The 24,327-nt window shown below is 46.5% G+C and overlaps 1 protein-coding gene across 2 annotated transcripts in view; it reads left to right on the plus strand.

Annotated features, from left to right (window-relative positions):
- Positions 1 to 24,327, plus strand: part of stx8 (syntaxin 8) — a 45,768-nt gene that overhangs the window by 16,303 nt on the left and 5,138 nt on the right. For both annotated transcript variants that reach the window (XM_020454251.2, XM_031798860.1), the window contains exon 7: positions 20,770 to 20,871. In XM_020454251.2, the coding sequence (XP_020309840.1) occupies positions 20,770 to 20,871 (102 nt within the window). The remainder of the gene's footprint in view (positions 1 to 20,769; positions 20,872 to 24,327) is intronic.

Raw genomic sequence — 24,327 nt, forward strand, 5'->3', positions numbered from 1 at the left:
ACAAAGTTTCCCGCTCAACCGAGCCCCTTCAACCCCCCCACCCACAAACCTTTCAGAGGAATCAGCCACTGCTGTTTGTTCCATTTTCTTTCCTTCCTCTTTCCTTCCTCTTCTCCACTTTAATAACTAGACTGTGGTCCCGCGACGACTCTCCCAAATGTCCAGCCGGGACCTCTGTGGGTACTCCTGCCTGGCTCTTTGTTTTCTGTTTTGCTAATAACACTCTGATTTCACCATCGCTAGGCAACACGGTGTCCATGTCTTTCTGTTAGAGGGCTATATTTTTGTACAGAAGTGAGCTCATTCGGAACAGAGAGAGAGAGAGAGAGAAACAAAACTGAATTTAGATTAAGATCTGCCGGTGGAAGATGCCGGACAGATCCAGAAGGAAGAACGCTTTGGAACAGCTGATAATGCACGTGACCTAAACATCCAGGCTAAACATCCAGGATTGTTACGTCTGACACTTCCTACGATTGTTAGACGTGTATCCATTTCTGTATGAGTAAGTGATCATAATAGGAGTCTATCGCAATAGGAGTCTATTGTCAGTGTTGAGGATGGGCCTATGGGCTAGCCTGGTACCCAGATCTGTTTGTGCGGTATAGCCAACTCTTATGGTTGTTTTGGGAAATGTTTGGCATGACAATGACCATACCGTATATAGGACCTGGCAAGATGGCACACAGATCTGCGACCAGGCTATCTCTAGCCCACAACCGTTTGTTAGAACTGCTGGAGGACCAGTGACCTCACCAGTGGGGTGGTCAACCCTGGCTGTGGAGAACAGAGCTCTTGGTCACACTCTTCAGAGAAACAGTCCCGCGAACCAATAAACGTACGCTAATGGTGGCGCTCGGCGTCAGGGCAGAGCCGGGTTGCCGGGGCGAAGTCGTCGATTGATTTAACGCCCGTCCTCTTTGCTCCAGCTGCGAGCCAACGGTAGGGTGGTCAAGTAACACCGTAGTAGGGCGTGGGGAGGAAGAAGGAGGGGTGGGTTGGTGTTTGTGTCACGAAAATGGGTGTCGTCGTCATTCATGAAGACACGCCCAACTCTTGTCTGGTGTCACTGAGCTTTGAGTAGCAGTTACAGAGGGTGGATATGACCAACTGACTTGGTGGTTGGAGTTTGACACGACTCAGCCCCACATAGTTGGAAAGAGTGAGGATTCTTTGTGTACTAAATATAAGAAAATACACCGTGTATACCTTCAAGCCTCTAACACCTTAAAACAAGTCTGTTGGTGGTTCATGGACAGTTCTACGGTTCAGGTTCAGTGTTATGGTGCTTTGGAACGCTGAAGTGCTACTGCTGGCTGCCGTCTAGTACCCTCTCTCATTGAAGAATAGCCTAATTTGACTTGAGTCACACTACTGTTATTTTCCACAAATCTCTCTCTTCTCTGAAGGTGTCCTGTGGAAGCCCTCCTTTCTGCAACAGTCTCAGAGCATGTACATATTTAGTCACTTCCTCTGAGTCGGGTGTTTATAGGTCAGAGTAGGGACACTGATCTAAGGTCAGTTTAACATTTTCTTTCCTTTTGATTATGGTTAGGATTTGGGGAGGGTAAGCTGACCCTAAATCAGTACCTAGGGGTCTGCCTCAGCTTTTAAAACCGGGTTCATGCCCACTTGGTGACTGTGACTCTCTAAACTTCTGACTCAGATGGAAAATATTTTCTGAAAGGCCTGGGAACTTGCCAGAGGTTTTGTGGACAGAACTCTGGGCGAGAAGGTGGTGGGCTGCACAGGTCTTTTTAATAGCCTTTCTTATTCCGAATATCTCACAGCAGTTACGCTTCCCTCCTGCTTCTTATAGAGATCATCTGACGAATGTGATCAAGTTGTAATTGAGCAAGAACTGGGAACAACCAATCCAGCGGGAGAAGCTGGTTAAAACCACGTCATTATCCAGGATAATGTCTACATTATCTGGGAATGTCTACTGTGCAGACTAGCGCTGCTGAAGGAATGTGAATTCACTGCCCACCCCATTCATAATGACACTGCTCTGTGATCGAGTGACAAAAAATAGCCAAGGCGGGAAAATGCTAGACGGGCCTCCTGTTTGACAAATCCTGACCTGGACGCGATCGATCATATGCCATCTCCTTGTCCCATGCGATGGTAGTTGCATCCGTCTCTGTCTGGGGCACAGTGTCACTACGGCAGAGTGGAAGGGGACAAAGTAACAATGAGGTGGTGAAGGGGATTCAGGCAAGGGCAAGCGACCGCGACAGCATGGTGATGAATGATCTTCTGTTTGCGACCGCTAGCAAATTAGTATGTGGGAACTCAAAGGGTTTCTGGAGAAGGTAGCTTCATCATTCAAACGTCTACTTAAGTTTTCCCTGTGAGATTGATTCACTCTTTTTTTCACCTCTTCCTACAGCTTCGTCTTCTTTGACATTCCATTTGCTGGCCTTGCATGTGCCATGTCCCCGATTTTTGCAAATGGTTTCACTATTTTCCCGTCCCAATGACCTCTTGTGTGAGGTTCCATTTGCTTGTCTTGCACTGTCTCACAAATGGCTAGTGAGGCGGTTGGTCGGTTTCTCCAATCTTTTTTGTTGTTGTTTGTTTTCCCGTTGGGGGTTTGTGACAAACATGAGGTGGTCAGGATGGAATCACAAAGACAGTCCAGCTGGAGGAGAGAGCTATGCGGCAAACTGCCAGTCATGTATTAAAGAGTACAATTCAACGCAACCGTCAGGATTGATTAAGTCATATCCTTTTCATGGAAGTCCAAGCTTTGGAACTCTGGAACTTCTTCAGGTTGTGTCGTAGCACCTGAGCCTGGTCCCAGATCTGTTTGTGCCGTCTTGCCAACTCCTGTGGTCATTGGCGCGACCCCACATGACAGCACAGACAGATCTAGGACCAGGCTAGTGTAGTACTGCCTCAACCATCGAGTGATTTAAATAAATGTTATCCCAATGCATGGACTCCTCTGCCAATGATGGTTTGTGAAGAAAGACCATATACCTAAATGAGTGTCTAATGTTTATTTATGTGGCTGAACTGGAGAAGTGCCAATAGGCTGATTCTCCAGTCACACATTCAACAGTATTATATAGCGACACTGGGGGAAAAGGGGGTCATACCTGGCATCGCTCGGGGCTTTTCCATGTGTTATACACATTGGAATAGTTTGTGTTTTGGGTGACACAGTAATTGCCGTTCCTCTCATCTCAGGCACGTCCCATGATTCATCTGCAGTTTGGGCTCTGAAACAGCAGACCAAGAATACACAGACGATCTCTGTGTAGATCTGTGTTGTGGTCGAGGCTAAACAATGTGTTTTCCCTGTGCAAATGGCAGTCTACTGTTAACCATTTAAATACTGTCGCAGCTCGGAGACCTCGATAAAAGCTGTAGTTTTTGTCTGAGAGTGAGAAAGAGGAGGGAGCGAGAGAGAATTCTCCCGATTTATTGTATTTAAATGTTTTGTTTTTATAGATGCCATAAAGCACGTAGGAGGTATTCCCGCCGTCGGTCCAGGCCGCTGTCTTGCTCGGAGGATCTTGGCTTTGATTAGCTGCTGTACATCTGGAACGAATGTGGCGCTCCGCTCGTGACAGTCGTTAGCAACACACACACACACACACACACACACACACACACACACACACACACACACACACACACACACACACACACACTAGCAGCAGAAATGAGACCCACATTAATAGGCAACTTGCAGGAATTCCCAGACGCCGGAAAAGAGGAGTGATCTATGGGTGTGCAAACTATGTGACGGAGAGGGGGCGAAGCACAACCCGGAGAGGGACATTTTACACCTCTTCACACATTCTTTGTCATGTTAGGACAACTGTACGGAAAGTAAATAGAATTATTTCTTTTTTCCCAACCCAGTCTTTTTTCTCTCTCTCTCTCTTTTGCACCAATAATGTCAGTACAACAAGGGCAATGTAAATGTCTATCGCAGGTTCTGGCACATTCACAAACATGCGCGATAGAGGCATATGTGTATAAAGAAGTATAATTAACAATAATTTGCTGCGGAATATGAACGAGATGACAGATTAAAAGCGAGCTGTTTTCAAAACACACTGAGGAATGGCAATGCATTGCAATGCGGTTAACCCTAATTGAACTTTAATGATCATTTACCCTTTTAACACAATTAGCTGGATTTAGAATGTGGCCTTGTTTAGCTCGCTTCACCACCAGAGAGGGAACAGCTTTGAAAGAAGAGGCGGGGCTCTCAAAAGCACTTGTTCGTGTATTTCTTTCTTTTCCCATTTTGTTGGTCATCTGTTCTCATTGGCTAAGGGATTTCCAGTGCTGTAGAGCCCTATGGATCGAATGACCCTGAGTCTGCTTTTAAAGGGAGAGGCAAAGCCTTTCCATGGCTATTTGTGCTTGGAATAGCTGGATAAAAAACTCAACCCAAGACAATTCAACCCTGCGTATTTCGCCCGTTAAGCACAGCCTTTGCAGTAACACATCCACAGCATCCTCGAATAAACCATTACTAGTGCCAACTTTCCTCCTGACACTTTTGTCAGCAATTAAAAAGACTGCTAGCTGACAACTGTCCTCACTGTGGGGATGTTATTGGTCTTAAAGGGATGAGTGTGTTTGATGAGCGTCTTTGAATGATTTCCAGGGGATGTGAAGATTAGCTGGCTGCCTCTCCGTCTCGTACTCCAGTATAAAGAGTTACTCATCGAGTTACTCATCAACCAGTGGCGTCCGACCACCCGTCCCTACTTTTGGCGTGGGTGAAAGTGGAGACTGAGGAAGAAGCTCTCTGGTCCAACACGTTGGTCGGATGCACACACGCAGGCGGGCGCACTCAACACACACACACACTGTTTCTCTCTGATGGAGACAACTCACCACCCCACAGCAGCAGCCCAGGGCAGGGCGTCAGAGACCGAGGTGTCGCCCAGCTCCGGGTCATCTGCACCACGTCTGTTTCTCAGCGGGGCCCCAGATCACCTCCAGATGTCCCCTAGCTCAGAGCCCTGTCCTGGGCCCAGAGAGTCACAACAACCACATCCAGATTGCCTGGCAGTGACACGCTCATTCGCAAACTATCAATTGTGTATTTAATCCCTTGGAAAACCACAAACTAATAAGCAGTAATAAGCAGTAAAAATAAGCAGTAATTAGCAGTAAAAACTCCATGTAAGGAAAGTAAACTATGATTTCACCAGCAGGCTCACCCCCCCCCCCCCCCCCCCCGTCTTAACTAGTTGGTTGTTTTAGAATGAGACAATGCTTGGAAACGTTTGGTTCAAGTCGTTCTCATTACCGTGTCTTTGAGTAATCTGCCTCTTTTTAAAGTGTCTTAGATGACATTAAATGGTCTTAGCTGGCGTTAAGATTTTAAAATGGCTTCTTGTTAGACTGCGCAACACACATCAATCAGATGGTTGAGTCCTGTTGCCTATTAAGGTCAAGGAGGGACTTCAATCAAACTCTAAATGTGTTTTGAAAAATGACATTGTTCTTACACTGAGATAAAACAATCTTTTGTCACTTCTCCTTCACTTAAAGCTTGCATTTTCACAGTTTTGTGTGTTTGCCATAGTGTGGGTTCGACTGAATTCCAGCATCGATCAACCTCCCTGCGTTTGACCCAGAACTTCTCTTCAGGTGCCTTGACAGCACCGACCTCACTAGCTCCTCCTCAGAAGCCAAGGGGTTAACTATGAATACCGTACCTTCGTTCACATACCCGTGTCACCGCTATTACTTTTCAAGGAGCGTTACCTCACCACAGTGGTATGTGTTCGGTTTAACGCCAAACTGGCCTTAACGTCTTAATATCGCTCTGTAATATCCCCCAGGAGGGCTTCATCGCAGATTGCCCCATGGGGAAGCGAAAGTGCATTTGCCATGTGGTGAGGTTGCAATTTCAGCTGGCAATTTCCCTTTTGGTGGAGGGCAAAGGATTCCCTGCAATTTAATGCTACTTTGTCCCTGGCTCGGCTCTCGCTTGGCTCAGCCGGGCCTCGTTGGCTAACGTGAGTGACAGCGAGAACAAATCTCCCACTCTGTTTACTTAATCGCTAACCACTCCGGGTTTGGAAGCCACATCCAACGGTTTGGAACCCGCCGGGGTCTCGGTGGAGTAAATGTATTTAAAGTACCGCCTCTTCTTCGCCACTCGTCTGGAGGTAAAGTGGGTCACCCCATATAACGAGTGGAAGGGCTTAGACTTACCCACCACCTCAGTCCAGCAGGTGGTTCCCATTTCGGCAGGGCTAAAGGGGCAGAGACCTTCATCTACTCTCCCTTTTTAATAGAGAGAATATTTTCACCACTTTAATTTTTAACATGCCACACATATGGAATATACGGGGCATGTGTTCTCGCTCAGGTTGTGATTAGTGAATAGGATAGGTTCGTACGAGTGTGACAGGGTGGCTGAGGGGAGGCTCAAGCTACCTGTAGAGGGTTGGGGTTGGGTGAAATGTTACACAGTCAAATCGAACTCGGTGTTAAGCATAGGCTTAGAAATACACTGTGCAATGGCATTGAAGCAAGGCAGCCTAGAGACGGGTCATTTTCCAATGATTTCATCCATGGAGAGAAAGAGTGGGTGTGAGAGAGATGGGAGGGGGGTGCTTTTGGAAGAAGCAGCCAGTTGAACCACACAGCAGGGACTCATTAGAAGCCATTCATCACAGCCGATGCAGAGAAACGGGGAGACGGAGCTAGGAAAAGAGAGGGAGGCTTCATGTTTGAATTAGGTAATGCTTCATTAGCGTCTCAAAGTCTTTGGTGAGCTTTTGAAGGGCGTCGTTCCATAAGTGAAACTGTGGAGAATGTGATGGGGGGGGGGGGGGGGGGGGGGACGACTCCAGACGCCAGGCTTGTTCACAGTCTCTCGGCGATGGGAACGCACGCCTCTTTAGGCTGTTGAAAATGCGGCGCACACATGTTTTACAGTGGAATTGTTGGGGATGGTGGAATTGTTTATTCGTCTGTAAAGACACCTTACTAAGCACATTTTAAATGGAATTTGTCTAATTGTTGTAGCCTACTTATTACGTTTGATTCGAAGTTGGTCCCATCGTACATTTTGGGGGGCTTCCATGAAGTATATTAGATATTGCATGAAATGAAATCCATCTGATATTGCCGTGCTGTAATCCTGGAACATTGTAGTGGTGTGAATCCCGTCTTCTGTTCCAGCCCTTTGCCACAAGTGTCTGACATCACCTGTGAAAATTACTCATCTGAGTTACCGCCATCATGTGACCAATGGCTATCGTGTAAACCCTCAATTCTTCGCTGAGACTCGCAACCAGTCCCAATCAAAGACTTAAAGAGCAGTTCAAAGGCTTTAATCATATGATTATTTGAAACCCGCGGCGGATGAGTATCGCTTATCCGACTTTGTTTCCAAGATAAGGCTTTTGACATGCTTCAAAAGAGGACATCCTGTTTCTGTCCACTCTATTTGATCTATGGTCCCATGTGTGAAATCCACAAGACAAACACATGGAGTGGAGGGTTTGATAAAAGTCATCATCTTCACGGCTCCCTCCCTGCAATCGTACGGCGAGCTTCAAAAGCATTTTGGCCTCACAAATGAGCTCTTTTTAGCCTCGTTTTGTTAAAGATTGAGGAGCGCTGTCTGTGTTGTGTCTCTCAGATCGCCTACGCTCGGATGAACAACCAAGTCCTTTTGATCTAGTCCGGCGTCTTATTTTTCTCCTCTGTTATGGTTTTGGCTTAATACTGTTGCCGTTTGATTCTCGGTCGCTGCTGTTCTGTGGGCACAAGGTGTTACTGTACCTACCTGTTGTCAGGGTGAAGTAGAGTAGACACAAGGTGTTGCTGTACCTGCCTGTTGTCAGGGTGAAGTAGAGTAGACACAAGGTGTTACTGTACCTACCTGTTGTCAGGGTGAAGTAGAGTAGACACAAGGTGTTACTGTACCTGCCTGTTGTCAGGGTGAAGTAGAGAAGACACAAGGTGAATGATCTAGAACAGTCTTCCCAGGGGGTTCGTGCACTGACTGGCGTGTGGATGGGGTCTGATACTGGCTGGAGGACAGAGTCCAGACAGATACAGATCTCGACATCACAGGGCACGCCGGTGTTTCATCTTACCGCTTCCTCCCTATGGCAGCTTCTGTTTCTATGGCTCTCTGCCAGCCAAGGCCATATAGGAAGGAACATCAGCCTTGTACACACTACCTTTTTGACCTTTCAGTCACAACATAACCGTATTTTATCTATACAGAGGTGTCTTGAACACAACGGCAAGAACACGAGGAGGACGCTGACTGTCTGGTTGGTTGCTGCCCTGTGCGGTACAGTGCGCTGTAATTCAGCTACCTCGCCACCAGTGGGCAGTAAAGGAGACGACAGCCGAGACTGTTCTGATGATGAAAGGGGAGGTTTTGCCGGGATTTGTGGATTTGAGGGGAGGTTTTGGGAGGAGGGAAAGTCGTAAAATATAAATTAAGGTTTGTTAATTTGTTTTGTACCTCAGAGGAGGTTTCCCTGTCTGTAAGCGATCACCACCTACTCATGTTCCTCATCAGCGGTGAGGGCTCTCTGTAATTATACAGCATCTGCACTTGCAGCTGTGGAGACTATTGCTGCATAGTATTCCCCTAAAAGCTTCTTCTTTTCACTTAGTTTTCCTATGTACGTTATGTCATGGCATTTAGATAGGTTGCGCTTGTGTATGTTCAGTACATGATTGTGTGAGTGTGTGTGTGTGCGTGAATCCGTTTGTGTGTGTGCGTGAATCCGTTTGCACGCTTGCAGCATGTTTCGGTGTGTGTTTTGGTGGTGAAATACCTTCTTTGGTGTCCAGAAGCTACATATGGGGGGGTGGGGGCTATTTTTCCTGTATGGATGTTTTGTCAGGAACACTGTGCCTAAACATTTATTCTGGCGTGAGCTACAACAGCACATAGCCCTGCCACGGCCCAAGTTTGTGGGTTTTAAACATTTTAATAGAGGGACTTTTACCACAATAGTATCCCCACCTCTCTCTTTCTTTCTCTCGCTCTCTCTCTCTCTGTCTGTCCCTCTCTCTCGCTCTCTCTGTCTGTCTGTCTGTCTGCCTGTGTGTCTGTGTTTGTCTGTCTGTCTGTCTCCTTCACACACACAATCTCTCTCTCTGTCTCTCTCTCTCTGTCTCTCTGTGTCTCTGTCTCTTTCTCTCTCTCTCTCTCTCTGTCTCTCTCTGTCTCTCTGTGTCTCTCTCTCTTTCTGTCTCTCTCTCTCTCTCTGTCTCTCTCTGTCTCTCTGTGTCTCTGTCTCTTTCTGTCTCTCTCTCTCTCTGTCTCTCTCTGTCTCTCTGTGTCTCTCTCTCTGTCTCTCTCTCACCCACAGTTTATAATGGTATCATAAATTAAAATAACATAAATAAAAACAGCTTCAGGGAAACTTTCAGAAGGGAAAATAACATGTATGTTTTGAAGGTGACTTAATTATTTCATCTACTTGCTTTTATTTTAGTCTTTGTATGAAGTGCTATGGAATTTTTACAAGCCAATGATATCACCCCTATCAGAGGTGTTCTTCTGATCCAATCAAAACTTTGAACCCAGGTCACAGCATAGATCAGCAGCAGACTTCAGGTGCACTGTGGTAACGTACTGGAACTTGGAGCCCTGTGACATGTAAGGAACCATTCGAAAGGGCAGTCATGCTAAAGGCAACCCAGCATGCAAAACAACGCTGGGATTCTGGTTGTAAACTGGTTACAGTGACGTCTTTTCAACCAGATTGGCCCGCTTGGAAGTACATCCTGTTGGCCTTACCCTTTTGCCCCCTAATGTCTTACTCAGCTCATAATGTCACTGACTTAAGTCTCTCTTCACATGAGTCATTCTCAGATTTGTCAAGTTATCGTGATACTTTTTATTTTATTTTTAATACTCAGTACCAAAACTGTCTCTTGTTACACATTCCTGTACTCTGAGTGGCTAAACAACAGCTGGCGGTGGAATCCTTTTTCCATAACAAAACGTCTCCATCATAGCTTCCTGTTTGAGACACGTCTTTCCTCTGGACTTCTTCTCCACTGTCAATGGACCGTGAGGGACTTGGCGTTATTATGGATGGTGAATCCTCACTCTGGACCCAGACAAGGGTCCTGGCAGAATGTGTGTGTGTTAAACGGGCCCTGTCTGCACGTCAAAGTCCCACTACAACCCTTAGCAGGCATTCAGACACACTCCGTGTACTGCCGGAAAGCTCAGCTCAGCACCACAGGGGTGCAGTATAACTTAGTCCAGATTTGTTTTGTCGGTGAGAAACATACAGTCTCTGCGGGTGGTGTTTACACAGCACACTCACATTGACAATACCTACAGGGTGTTTCTACAGCACTGCTGTGCCAGGCCAGTGAGACGATGCAGGATCCTGGCAACGACCTAATGCTTTACTGCGTCTGTGCCCTCTGTAATCCGTCCAGAGATTGTGTTTCCTGTTGCACTGTTCCACTTTTCCCTAATAATGATAACAGCATGGTCATTTAGCCGACACTTGTATGCAAAACGATTGACAGAACTGTCAACCAATTCGTAGTTGATGTGTCCCTTGCGGAACACCCACACCCTTGGTGTTGCTACCACCATACTCTAAACTGAGCCAGTGGAGTTGAGCACAAGTGAAATCTTCCCCTGTTTCAATGTGTTACCACCTCCTCCAAGGTCTTGGTAAGGAAGTGTGATTTGTGGGTCCGTGCCCACGATGGTTCCCCTGCCCTGAGTCCCGTGCTTCTGGGCCGTTCTTCTGCCGGCACCCTCGTGCTCATCACTCTCCCATTGTTCAGTGACACCTGGCCATGATCGGAAGCTGCTGGATCAATCTGGAATCTGGCAACCCTCTGAAGCAATATCCTGAATGGTTGCGGCCTGGTGGGTATGAAAGACCTAGGTTTGGTTCTGAGAACCTGGCAACCGACCAGTATACTACGTTTCCGCGGTGTGCCCGACCTGCGCTGTGGGTTTCTGCTCTTTTAAAAGAGGCATCATTTTCATTTTTTTTTGTCCCCTGAGATGATTTCCCAGAACATCGACGATCGGCATGGGACGGTTGACGTTTACCTGAAGAAATGCTCAATGCATTGTCACTCTCGAAATGGTTCGGATTTGCACGTTCCATTGGAAAGCGTGTTATTTGAAGGATTCACCCCCCCCCCCCCCCCCCCATCAGAATGACATGATCGTACAACATGACGAACACAGTCTTTCCAAGTGGTCATAAGCCCCCCACCTTGTCCTTCTACAATGTGGTTAAACCAGGCAGTCTTATCTACTGCTCCGAGCTGGACTCCCTAATCTAGTGATTCTCAAACCTCTCCTCGGAGACCCCCCAGTCTTTCCATGTGTTTCATCTCTTCCAGAACTAGAACACCTGATTCAACATGTTGACTATTCATCAAGCTCTTGACTAAGTGAGTCAGGTGAGCTAATTCAGGGCTACAGCAAAAATTGTGAAACGTCTGAGGGACCCCGAGGAGAGATTTGAGAACCACTGCCGTAATTCACCCGACTTCCTGTTTCGCTAACACCAGTCGGACCCAAATCGACTGTATTTCGTCAAAGCAAGGGCACAGCGACGGGATAGGACTGCCTCCGTCAAAGTGAAAGGCTCAGTGGTGGGGATGTCTATGGCTTCTCTTTCAAGTGCATTCTTTCTAGTGGAGGTTCCACCTTAAACAGAGTCATCCGTCAACCCGACCTCCATTTTGGGTGTCCGTGTGACGACTAACGGCGAATATTTGGGGTAAATGGTACGGGACCCCGTCGTGCTCGGTGGAGGGCTGTGGATTCATGGAGGCAGGGGCAATTCCAACCCTGTGGTGAGACTAATCTATGCACATGTGCTGAGGCACTTCAGAAGACCAGATGCTGGGAGGAAACGCATGGAGATGCTTCAGCTCCAAAAAGCTCCTGGCGAGTGTGTTATTGCTTACAGACAATGACTGACACACACAGGAGGAAGAGACACACACACACACACACAGGAGGAAGAGACACACATCTTCGACCCCATGGCAAGGCTATTTTATGGTGGCCTAAGGTGCCATTTGTCAATGCCTTGGTCGAGGCCTATCGATCCCCTCTCGTAAAAGCAGTCCATTCCACACATACTTTTCAGCTTCTAAGAGCCTTAGAGGCTTTACAAACCTTGTATAAATCAGATTCATTGGACAAGCAACGCTAACAGGCCAAATGTAGTGTTTATTTTTTATTATTGTTGATTTTGTTATTTTTGTGGTCACATTTTTTCATCATGAATCAACATGTCTTGAGGCATGTTGTTGGTTTTGGATCGACTTCAGAAATCAAGGCATTAACTTCCCATCAGCAAGTGGTCTTGTAAACCTCAACAGACACGCCATTATGAACAAATAAACGGACAGCTCTTTTAAAAAAAAAAAATTACTAGCTACGCTTGATGGTTGTTAGGAGAAGAAAGTGGCGTTGTTTATTTCTTCTACTTCCCACATGTCAGACTGGCCAAAACACATGTTCTGCACTGTTTCTTTACCCAAGTCCTTCTTATTGAGACCGAAATGGCTCCTTTTAGTTTTTTTCTCTCCACATTATTGGACCCAGCTCAGCGTTGCTCTCTCCGGGCTTCGCTGTCACTTTATAAAGTCTGAAAGCTCAGAGCTGTGAGTGCAGCCCTTACTAATCCTCTCTCAGGAGCCACTCGGGTGCGTTTGTTTACCATGCTCATCGAGGTGGGGGGAAAAGTCTTAAGAAGAAAAAGAAGACGAAAAACTTTTGACGGAAAGGCGCAAATTCTTGTAAATAGTGTAATTGTGCGCCAAGTGAAGTTTCAGTAACGACAGTGTGTTGTGGTTTGCTTGGCAACCAGGGACCTCTCCTCTCTACAATTTGGACCACTTGGTAACAGTTGTGGTGGGTAACTAGCGACAGGGGCCCAGGATTCAGAGTGTAAAGTGGAGCTCTCTGCCTGTCATATCCTCAGGAGAAATCACTCGGGTAAGTGCAATGAAACGAGCGCCTGCCGAGTAGTTTTGTCTTTGTAAAAAACAAGCAGCGTGCTCTCTCTCTCTTTCTCTCTCTCTTTCTCTCTCTCTCTCTCTCTCTCTCTCTCTCTCTCTCTCTCTGTCTCTCTCTCTCTCTGTCTCTCTCTCTCTCTGTGCCCGGGCCATCGGATTGGGAAGGCATCCTACAATAACACACACAGTTAATACAGCGTGTCCTGGAGCCAGTGGGGTGTCACTGTTTAGAATGGTGCCCCAAAGCCGCAACAGCAAACCCAGTACAAATGAGTCAGCAACTTGGGTGTTTGGAGGGATATGAAGGAGGTTGGGGAGGGAGTGAGTCCCCTCTCATTCGAGGCCTAGGACTGCTGCTTTGCCTCTTCTACAGACTCTGCCGTGACAGCTCCTGTTGGTGGTACTGGATGCCTATTGGCCTGTGGCCCAACACCACATCCTGTGGGGGATGAGACTGGGAAATCCCTCCCAGGACACTGCATTGACAGACCCCAATACCTGAGCCATTGCTTCACTCAGTTGCACTTCCTGCCCCTTGACGAACTCCACTCCATTTTGTAACTGGCGCCAAGGCCACAGCTCTGCGCCAATGGTCCCGAATGGCCTCCTTACTTACAGTGGGGAGAACAAGTATTTGATACACTGCCAATTTTGCAGGTTTTCCTACTTACAAAGCATGTAGAGGTCTGTAATTTTTATCATAGGTACACTTCAACTGTCAGAGACGGAATCTAAAACAAAAATCCAGAAAATCACATTGTATGATTTTTAAGTAATTATTTTGCCTTTTATTGCATGACATAAGTATTTGATACATCGGAAAAGCAGAACTTAATATTTGGTACAGAAACCTTTGTTTGCAATTACAGAGATCATACGTTTCCTGTAGTTCTTCACCAGGTTTGCACACACTGCAGCAGGGATTTTGGCCCACTCCTCCATGCAGACCTTCTCCAGATCCTTCAGGTTTCGGGGCTGTTGCTGGGCAATACGGACTTTCAGCTCCCTCCAAAGATTTTCTATTGGGTTCAGGTCTGGAGACTGGCTAGGCCACTCCAGGACCTTGAGATGCTTCTTACGGAGCCACGCCTTAGTTGCCCTGGCTGTGTGTTTCGGGTCGTTGTCATGCTGGAAGACCCAGCCACGACCAATCTTCAATGCTCTTACTGAGGGAAGGAGGTTGTTGGCCAAGATCTCGCGATACATGGCCCCATCCATCCTCCCTCTCAATACGGTGCAGTCGTCCTGTCCCCTTTGCAGAAAAGCATCCCCAAAGAATGATGTTTCCACCTCCATGCTCCACGGTTGGGATGGTGTTCTTGGGGTTGTTCTCATCCTTCTTCCTCCAAACACAGCAAGTGGAGTTTAGACCAAAAAGCTCTATTTTTGTCTCATCAGACCACATGACCTTCTCCCATTCCTCCTCTGGATCATCCAGATGGTCATTGGCAAACTTCAAATGGGCCTGGACATGTGCTGGCTTAAGCAGGGGGACCTTGCGTGTCCGCAGGATTTTAATCCATGACGGCGTAGTGTGTTACTAATGGTTTTCTTTTCTTTCTGTGGGCCCAGCTCTCTTCAGGTCATTGACCAGGTCCTGCCGTGTAGTTCTGGACTGATCCCTCACCTTCCTCATGATCATTGATGCCCCACGAGGTGAGATCTTGCATGGAGCCCCAGACCGAGGGTGATTGACCGTCATCTTGAACTTCTTCCATTTTCTAATAATTGCGCCAACAGTTGTTGCCTTCTCACCAAGCTGCTTGCCTATTGTCCTGTAGCCCATCCCAGCCTTGTGCAGGTCTACAATTTTATCCCTGATGTCCTTACACAGCTCTCTGGTTTTGTCCATTGTGGAGAGGTGTCTTTTATACAGGTAACGAGTTCAAAAAGGTGCAGTTAATACAGGTAATGAGTGGCGAACAGGAGTGCTTCTTAAAGAAAAACTGGTCTGTGAGAGACGGAATTCTTACTGGTTGGTAGGTGATCAAATACTTATGTCATGCAATAAAATGCAAATGAATTACTTAAAAATCATACAATGTGATTTTCTTATATTTTTGTTTTAGATTCCGTCTCTCACAGTTGAAGTGTACCTATGATAAAAATTACAGACCTCTACATGCTTTGTAAGTAGGAAACACTGCCGATTTTGCAGGTTATCAAATACTTGTTCTCCCCACTGTATGTTCATACCGGACCATAAGTATTGCTCTGCTTACAGTTGTGTAATAAAGTTGGATCTTGGATTTGGATGAGCAAGAATTGGTAATGTTGGACCTTGAGGTCATATCCTCGAATGTTTGTTTGCAGACATGAGACATGATTTGAGATGCCAGACAAGGAAATGGAGAATGATGCGAGTCTTCTGCTCTGTGTCGTCTGAGAGGAAAATCTCATGGTCAGAGCCAGTGATAGGACACGGAAGTAGAACATTGTCCACGACAAACCCTATTCCTCACTATTCCTCAAAGGGATTTCTGCTTCTTTGGTCTCCCAGAACAATTGGCCGTCCAATACTGAAACTAAGGCGTTCATCCTAGAACTCACTGTTCCCTATGTGCAGAGGAGAGGAAGTCTCTCAGTCTCTCCGTCCAGATGACCATCCACCAGGGATGGACATGAACCTGTTAACTATTGTGTCTTGAGACAGGAAGCTGGCATTGGATCTGAAGGCAATCAGAGAAGCAGTGTAATTGTCTTGGACGGGACATGATGGGACTCTGAGAGGGCGCAGTGTAGTCGGCCGCAGAGGAGAAAGTAAAGGTGTGGGTGACGTCATCGCAGAACAACATCTGTGTCCTAAGTCTTCGGCGGCGCCATGTTTCCTCAGAAGAACGGGACCGTCGTCCTACGGTGCACCGGTGTGGTCGGGGAATTGCTGTGTCAAATGACGTCACTCGTAGCCACGCCTACACCTTTCCTCCTCTGCAACCTGTACAAGGACAAAGACAGAGAAGACTAGGAAGATGATGCAACCTAAAAACAAAATCAATCTCATGTGAGGGTGCTTTCCCTTCTTTGCATATAGTTGAGAGAGAAAGAGCTACAGAAAGAGAGGAAAGCAAGGTGACAATGGCGTGTTCCCTTCTGGAAGAGACAGGATTGTGCTGTTTATTTTGCTGTTTGGGAAGGAAAGTCTCTTCTTTTCTTTTTTTTCCAGAGCTGTGAACTTGGCCCGTCAGTTGACGCGTCCGCGTAATCTCAACAGCACTGCTGTCTCTGTCTTTTGGCTGCCAAACAACCACCCGCCCACCCGGTCTTTCCCCCAAGCGACTGCGCCTGCCGTTTTTAATTGTGTTTCTAGCTAAACAAATGAGGTGACAATGGAAACTGTCGGTATCCATTAAGAACTTGCTAATTGTCCCCTACATTTTCTAGAGGAATGTTGGAACAAGGACATAAATATCTTTGTGTAGATTAATTAAGAAAAGTGTAGTTAGTTTCTTGAGTGTGGATTATGACGCTGATAGATTCATGTCTCTTTCCTCAGGGAAGGAAGAACATCGAAGTTGTCTTAATAGTGAAGAAAACTACTCTTGTTTGTTTTTACCAATGTACTCTTCCTCTGACTTGCAATCACTTGTCCCTTCATTTAAAAAAGGTGGAATATTGAGAGCTCGTTGCCCATTTATCTGCATTTTTTAAAGTCTTTGCTTGGAGTTTTTTCGTCAACTTTAGATTGCTGTGTTAGATTGGGCTTTCACATTGGTTTGTGTCTGTGGGGATGTGTGGGTGGAGAAATCCATTCATTAAACTTGTTGATGTGCTGTGCACTGAATAGTAAACTAGACACAAACAGCTGTGTCCCGCCAACTTTCTCCTCATTTAAGTTAAGAAGCTTCTGTGTGAGAATGTGTGACTGTGTGTTTTCTGTCTCTGAGGTGGTACTCCTGAATTCTCAAAGTGAGATACTGTCTAAGCAGACTCTTAGCAATAATGCCTCGCCTTGACTGTGGGCTATATTCTAAAGAGAGCTTCATCACTGACATCGACAAAAGGCTCTGTTTGACCAGCAGACCTGATTGCAGACCTCAGCACACATTCCAAAGAAAGATGGCTTCCTCTACTTACCAATGTGAAGGGAGGGGGTTGCAAGCCGTCACTTACAGTCCCCCCTGGAAACTGCAAGCAGGGCGAATGACATCGCTGTGTAAGTATGAGCCTATGACTCTGTGCTCTCTCCCACACTGTGTTTGGAGGTTTATCCAGTGTAATAGCATTTAAAATAAACAACCTTCGTTTTGGAACATGCCATGTATTTGTGGTGTGGCTGATAGGCCTGGTCCGAGCCAGGGAGAGCAGCTGTCATGTATCGGAGCAACGTGCTACATTAGGAAATTGGGAATTATATCTCTGGAGAGCGGCACGCGAAGAGGGAAAGCGAGTTGGTTCGTTTTTTTTTTTTTGTGTCCCAAGGGGTCGCTGGTCGAACTTGTAAGACCGTCTCTTGGTGTCTTTCTCTCTCTTTCGCCACTCATAAATTGTTGCCTCATGCTAGGATGAGGTGGATGTCCCAGGAGATGTTTTACACATTGCCCTCTCACGTCTCTCCGTCGCCCCTCTCCTCCGCACTTTGCCCCTTTAGAGCTGACGCTGCCTGACCCGTCTCACCCAAATTATCCCCAACTTAATTATCTGAGTTGGGCTGAAAGCAGGTTCCCTTGTCATCCACTGATGACTCCACTTACCGAAGCATGTTTTCTCACTGGCGAAGGGGCGTCTCTTAACTAGGAAAGACAACTTAACTAGAGATAAGAATAGTCTGATTATGACCTTCGAACTCACTCGTGGGAATTTCATAATTTAGCCTAGTTGATGTTACACAGGACGGATGCAAATTGTATTTGAGTAATTTTGTAACCTGCTAGAAAACCCTCTCTTAGACATGGATGTCTGTCTCAGACATCAGAAAACAGGTAGTTTCCTGGAAATAAGAAAGCAGCTTGTTTGAGTTGGCAGCCAAAGGAGACCTGTAGGTGAAAGACTTGCTTTCCTTTCCTGAAAAAACTCCAACTTGCCAAAATGGGTAATATGTGAATATGTTTCTGTCCTTTCAGTTGGTCTTTTTCTCCTCAGCCTCAGTTTGTTAAAAAAAAAAATGTCCGTCCACAATACGTCACTGTTCGTGGCCCTAGCATTTTTTATTCTGTCAAAGGTTTGCTGGAGACTGGAGAGGACCTATCATCAAGGCTTTGAATCGAACAAACGACGAGCCAGTGCCACACAGCTCGATCTACAGACGTACCCCCAAACTCTAAAGACGAAATGGATCATTTAGATTCTGTTTAGCAATAAATAATTTAATGTAGAACTCGAGCAATGAGCCATGCTGTTTTGACACTTTTTTTTCACTCATATTTCTTCAGATATTTCTTCAGATATTTCTTCATGTTTGTGTTTCATTGTTGAGTAATTGCTTTACTCCGCCTATGAGTTGAATGGCAAGTACAGCAGTGGAAACTTTTTCAAAGGCTCTCGCCGCTGAAACATTTTCAAAGGCTCTCGCCGCTGAAACATTTTCAAAGGCTCTCGCCGCTGAAACATTTTCAAAGGCTCTCGCCGCTGAAACATTTTCAAAGGCTCTCGCCGCTGAAACATTTTCAAATGCTCTCGCCGCTGAAACATTTTCAAAGGCTCTCGCCGCTGAAACATTTTCAAAGGCTCTAGCCGCTGAAACATTTTCAAAGGCTCTCGCCGCTGAAACGCAGTTTACTCAATGTCATACAAAAACAGGCTCTTGCAGCGAGTGAAGAGATTTAATATGTAAATGATCACTGCATTTCCCAGGGAGCAAAACTGGTTAAAATGTTTTTTTTTTTTTTTTTTAATGACCAGTTTTTCATTCAATATGATGTCATGTCAACCACTTTTGCCTGCTGGGATTTTGCTGAGCTGTTGTGTTGGATGGCAGTGACCTAAGTTGTGGTGTCGGGTGGTCTCCAGCAGTTGTGGACTACTGTGGCTGTCGTGTCACCACAGCAACTCGTCGTTATGAATCACAGGCCTCCAGCTGGACGGCCTTCAAGACAGGAAGTCCTACTGTATTGCAGCAGCGCCCGGGCCGACGTCTGTTCCACGAGCAGCCATTAAATCACAGTAGAGTCACTGATTAAAGCCAGCATTGATTCAGGAAGTACTGAACGATTTTGAAAGGGAAAAGAGTGCTTTCACACATTCCCCCCCACCCTATCGCTCTTGTCTTTTGTCTCGAGGTCTGTTTGAGGCTGCCGACAGCCCCTATATAGGCTCTGTTTCCTTCCAAGTCTGTAGCGTTTCTATAAAGGGGGATTTTATTAGCGAGTGCCGAGAGCACAGGACTGTTGGAGGTCTCTGAAATCTGAAAAGGATCATACTTTTTAAAATTTCTTCAAATCAAATCAAAGTGTATTTGTCACGTGCGCCAAATACAACAGGTGTAGAACTTACAGTGAAATGCTTACTTACAGGCTCTAACCAATAGTGCAAAAAAGGTATTAGGTGAACAAAAGGTAAGTAAAGAAATAAAAACAACAGTAAAATAGACAGTGAAAAATAACAGCAGCGAGGCTATGTACAGTAGCGAGGCTATAAAAGTAGTGAGGCTATATACAGACACCGGTTAGTCAGGCTGATTGAGGTAGTATGTACATGAATGTGTAGTTAAAGTGACTATGCATATATGATAAACAGAGAGTAGCAGCAGCGTAAAAGAGGGGTTGGGGAGGGGGCACACAATGCAGATAGTCTGGGTAGCCATTTGATTACCTGTTCAGGAGTCTTATGACTTGAGGGTAAAAACTGTTGAGAAACCTTTTTGTCCTAGACTAGGCACTCTGGTACCGCTTGCCATGTGGTAGTAGAGAGAACAGTCTATGACTGGGGTGGCTGGGGTCTTTGACAATTTTTAGGGCCTTCCTCTGACACCGCCTGGTGTAGAGGTCCTGGATGGCAGGCAGCTTAGCCCCAGTGATGTACTGGGCTGTACTCACTACCCTCTGTAGTGCCTTGCGGCCGAGCAATTGCCGTACCAAGTAGTGATGCAACCATGCTCTCGATGTTGCAGCTGTAGAACCTTTTGAGGATCTCAGGACCCATGCCAAATCTTTTTAGTTTCCTGAGGGGGAATAGGCTCTGTCGTGCCCTCTTCACGACTGTCTTGGTGTGTTTGGACCATTCTAGTTGGTTGGTGATGTGGACACCAAGGAACTTGAAGCTCTCAACCAGCTCCACTACAGCCCTGTCGATGAGAATGGGGGCGTGCTCGGTCCTTCTTTTCCTGTAGTCCACAATCATCTCCTTAGTCTTGGTTACCTTGAGGGATAGGTTGTTATTCTGGCACCACCCGGCCAGGTTTCTGACCTCCTCCTTATAGGTTGTGTTGTCGGTGATCAGGCCTACCTACCGCTGTTGTGTCGTCTGCAAACTTAATGATGGTGTTGGAGTCGTGCCTGGCCATGCAGTCGTGGGTGAACAGGGAGTATAGGAGGGGACTGAGCGCACACCCCTGGGGGCCTCCAGTGTTGAGGATCAGCGTGGCAGATGTGTTGCTACCTACCCTCACCACCTGGGGGTGGCCTGTCAGGAAGTCCAGGATCCAGTTGCAGAGGGAGTTGTTCAGTCCCAGGGTCCTTAGCTTAGTGATGAGCTTTGAGGGCACTATGGTGTTGAACACTGAGCTGTAGTCAATGAATAGCATTCTCACATAGGTGTTCCTTTTGTGGTCTTTGAGATGTACTTTAACTGATATTGAACTGAAGCATCGTTCCAACTAACTTTGTCCCTTCTCTCTTTCCCTCTTAGAAATCATCGATGACCTCACCCACCTGGTGGACAAGACGGATGACCGGATCCGCAACGAGACAAGAAGGGTTAAGCTGGTGGAGACTAAGTCGGCTTCCTGCGGTGAGCCCATCTTCCTTCTCATTTCATCTGCTCGGTGTTCCTAACCCAACTGTAATAAGTCTGTCTCTCATCCAGATTTACAAGCATCGGTCCCATCTCCTTTTTCTCTTTCTGCAGCTCTCAGTACAGTTCAGTGTGCTGTGAATGGCCTAGTAAAGGGAGCATTGACCTTCAGTAATGGGAAAGCCAGATCCAAACTCTAAATGCGCTCAGTTATGTGTTATATTGAGTCTCGGTCCTATAATCTTTACTCTCCAGGTAAGTCATTCATAATGGTTAAAGATCGTGTTAAAGAGCTCCTATCAGAACCCTTTAAAGATGGGTTCTCCCAGAGTAGCTCAATCCATCGTTGTCCATTCAGCGATATCATTGCTGTGCCTACCGGAAGCAGACTCAATGCTGCTTAATTGATCAGAAACAACGACATTGATGGCGCCGAAACACCACACAGTGGCGTGGGGATTGTCTCTATCACATCTACTACTCTCCGCTATAGAAAACAGCCACATGTGTCACCCTATCCAATCGCCAGCCCCTTACTCTCTGAAAGGGGCTTCCAAGAGCCAGGCTGTAGTACAGACTCTGTAGTAAGTCAAAAAGCCTTTCTTGATACCACTTTCAAAGGACTCCCAGGAGCCAGTCTGTAGTGTAGTAAGTCAGCACCACCCTCTATTGGTACCAGTCTTTGATGGAGATCAGTGGTTTACAGAGCTAAAGAGGAGCTGTGATGCTGTGTCAATGGGGCCCTCCCTCACCATTACCCCCCCCCCCCCCCCCCCCCCCCCCCTTTAACTCGGCTCTTTGGTCTAGCCCTTACAAAGCCCGGCTTCCCTCTCTCAATGGCCACCCTGCTTCTTTCTCTCTGCTGGGAAAAAGATATGCCAGAAAGGGGAGGTAGCTAGGCTAGCTACCGTACAGTGAGAACGAGAATGTGCAACAAAGCTTGTTGGCGTAGTCAAGCTAGGTTTGCCTTGTAAACGCCAGTCTGCGTCACCTTGGAGATGGTCGCATTGTTGCACCAGGAGCCCCCACTAACAGGCGAACAGTGGCGCGGGGATACAACAGTAAGATCTGGGGATGCGATGAAGGATCAGCTAATATAACAGTTGATGTCATTTCTGCCCAGTCACCATGACACCCAGAGAAGGTTTGTTTGAGGATCTCAGAACTAGAGTCACTGGTCACATTGTGTTAACCCAGGAGTCTCCTCTCTCTCTCTCTGTCTCTATCTCTGTCTTTTATATCTGTCTGTGTTCTCTCTCTCATTGTTGTCTCCTTCTCTCCCTATCCCTTCTCTTCTCTAGAGTGCCAATGCTTAACAATTCTGTGTAGTGGGGGGGGGTCCCCGCTCTATTCCTCCTTTTTCCATCCTCTCTTCTCCTGGTTTGTTTGACACTTGTCTTGGTCTCGTGCAAAGAAATAATTGAAACTAGTACACGCCACACATCTTTTGGAGTGTTTCTCCTCTTGTTCTTGGGTGCGTGTTGATGATTCCTGAGCCTGGGCTTTATTTGTTTTTGGAACCCAGCTCGTCCAAAGCCCAGGCTTGAGTGTTATGTCTTCCTTCAGTTTTCCTATGGGTGGGAAAGACTGGCTTTGACAAGGAGACGGGCATACTTGACATACTTTCTCTCATAAGAGAAGAAACATCCCACACTGGGGGGCAGAATCCTGACTTAAGATGTGTGTTTTAACTTGAGGATTTAACATAAGATGCTGCTGCTGTTAGGATTTGAGCTGTTAGGAGTTGCAGCATTTAGATGCGTTACCTGCAGCAAAATCACATCTTCTCATATGTGTACTGATGGAACCCAGAGGGTTTTGTTTGCAGTTGTGTCAATCTTTAATCAACCTCTTAGACCTTCTGCCAGAGATAAAAACAAGGAGAGAGAGATGAGTGACTGAGGACGCTGTGGAAAATCCATCCTACCTTTGTGTTTAGTTGGCAAGCAGAAGGCTGGACGAGCACGGGCTGAACGTGGTTAGGGGTCATCTCTCCACTGAAGGTTGGAAGGACCCACATAGCATAACATACCGCCATGGATCCGTCCTGCAGCAACGGGTGCATGACTGGATTTCAGGGCAGGCTTGTGAAACATCCTGGGTCTTGTTGAGACAATATAGAGAGTCGAGACACGAGCACATTACAAGTCCTCCAGCCATCAGTCTCACGGTGCTGAGGTTTACTGGGGAAGAGCCACAATCAGACCACAACACGGTCGTGGATTTCACCAGGATATATATGGGTGACAAGAAAAGAAGTTCCAAGCTTTTAAAGCTAACTTGGGGTTAGCCTTTTTAAACAGCGTTGAGCGAAATGAGAAAGTTGAGGCTGCCCAGTAAAACGATGCAATAAAGTAAAGCCTACTTTTCAATGTCACTTCCCTATCGGAAATGGGTAGTGAACAGGTTTTGAGGGGTGTAGGTGGCATTAGAAAGGCAGATTACTACTTAGCGCCAAAGGGCCCTAGGAGGGTGGTGTGAGTTTCCCAGGGCTTAAGTGACTCATCAGGCAATGTGGGGGCAGACCTCTCTCCAAAGGACTAATCCCATGGGCCTGCGGAGGCAGGAGGGAAACCCCACACCCACATACAGACTCACAGACTCGAATCCCGCAGGTGGCTTACATCTCAAATAGACCTGAAATGTTAGGGCTTTCGAGGGGTTGTCTTTGAGGGTAGGTAAAGGGTGCATGTAACTTCATTTCACTGAATCCCATCAAGCCTGTAAACCTTGAATACTTTTGAGGGCCAATTTGGATTACTTTGATGTAATTTTACCAATGCCGATATGATCATGTTTACCAGTCTCCCTAGCATTCATTTCCCCCCAAAATACTGAAACAAACCGTTCAAATCTAGGGTTGTACTAAAACTAAAACAACAAAAATCCAAGGTTGTTGCACGTGTGGCGGTGTTGAACCCATGACCTAGAGGAGTAACAGGTCCCGACGTGTCATGGTTTGTCACGTTTACAAATGCTTACCTCACCTTTACCACTTGTTTTTGGCTGGCAAGAGTGGAACATTGGATGGCTGTAAAACAAAAGATCTGAAACAGCAGTCGCTTTACTGCTTCTTTTTCAAACTCCATAAACATCCGACAGATTTGATCAGCCCCTATGAAATGTGTTATTCCTCTGCGAAAGCTTTTCATTTGAGTGTATATTACTTCAATATGATGTTTATCAATGTGTTCTGAAGCGATATATTCATATTGCAATGGAGTTGCTGGAAGACAGGCAAAGGGCAAGAGCAGGGGAGGTGTGTGTGTGCGTGTGCGAAGAGACAGAAGTACAACCTCCACCCGCCTCCCTTTTCTCCACCAATTAAGATTTGTCTCACTGATATGTCAGTGTGTACCCCAATCCTTCTTACTCTGCTCGTCTCTAAAAATCTTGGGGGGTCACTTTGACTGCACTGCACTGGCTTCAATGACCGCCATCTATTTGGCCTGC

The sequence above is a fragment of the Oncorhynchus kisutch genome, linkage group LG20 (assembly GCF_002021735.2).
Source record: "Oncorhynchus kisutch isolate 150728-3 linkage group LG20, Okis_V2, whole genome shotgun sequence".
In the NCBI taxonomy this organism is placed as follows: domain Eukaryota; kingdom Metazoa; phylum Chordata; class Actinopteri; order Salmoniformes; family Salmonidae; genus Oncorhynchus; species Oncorhynchus kisutch.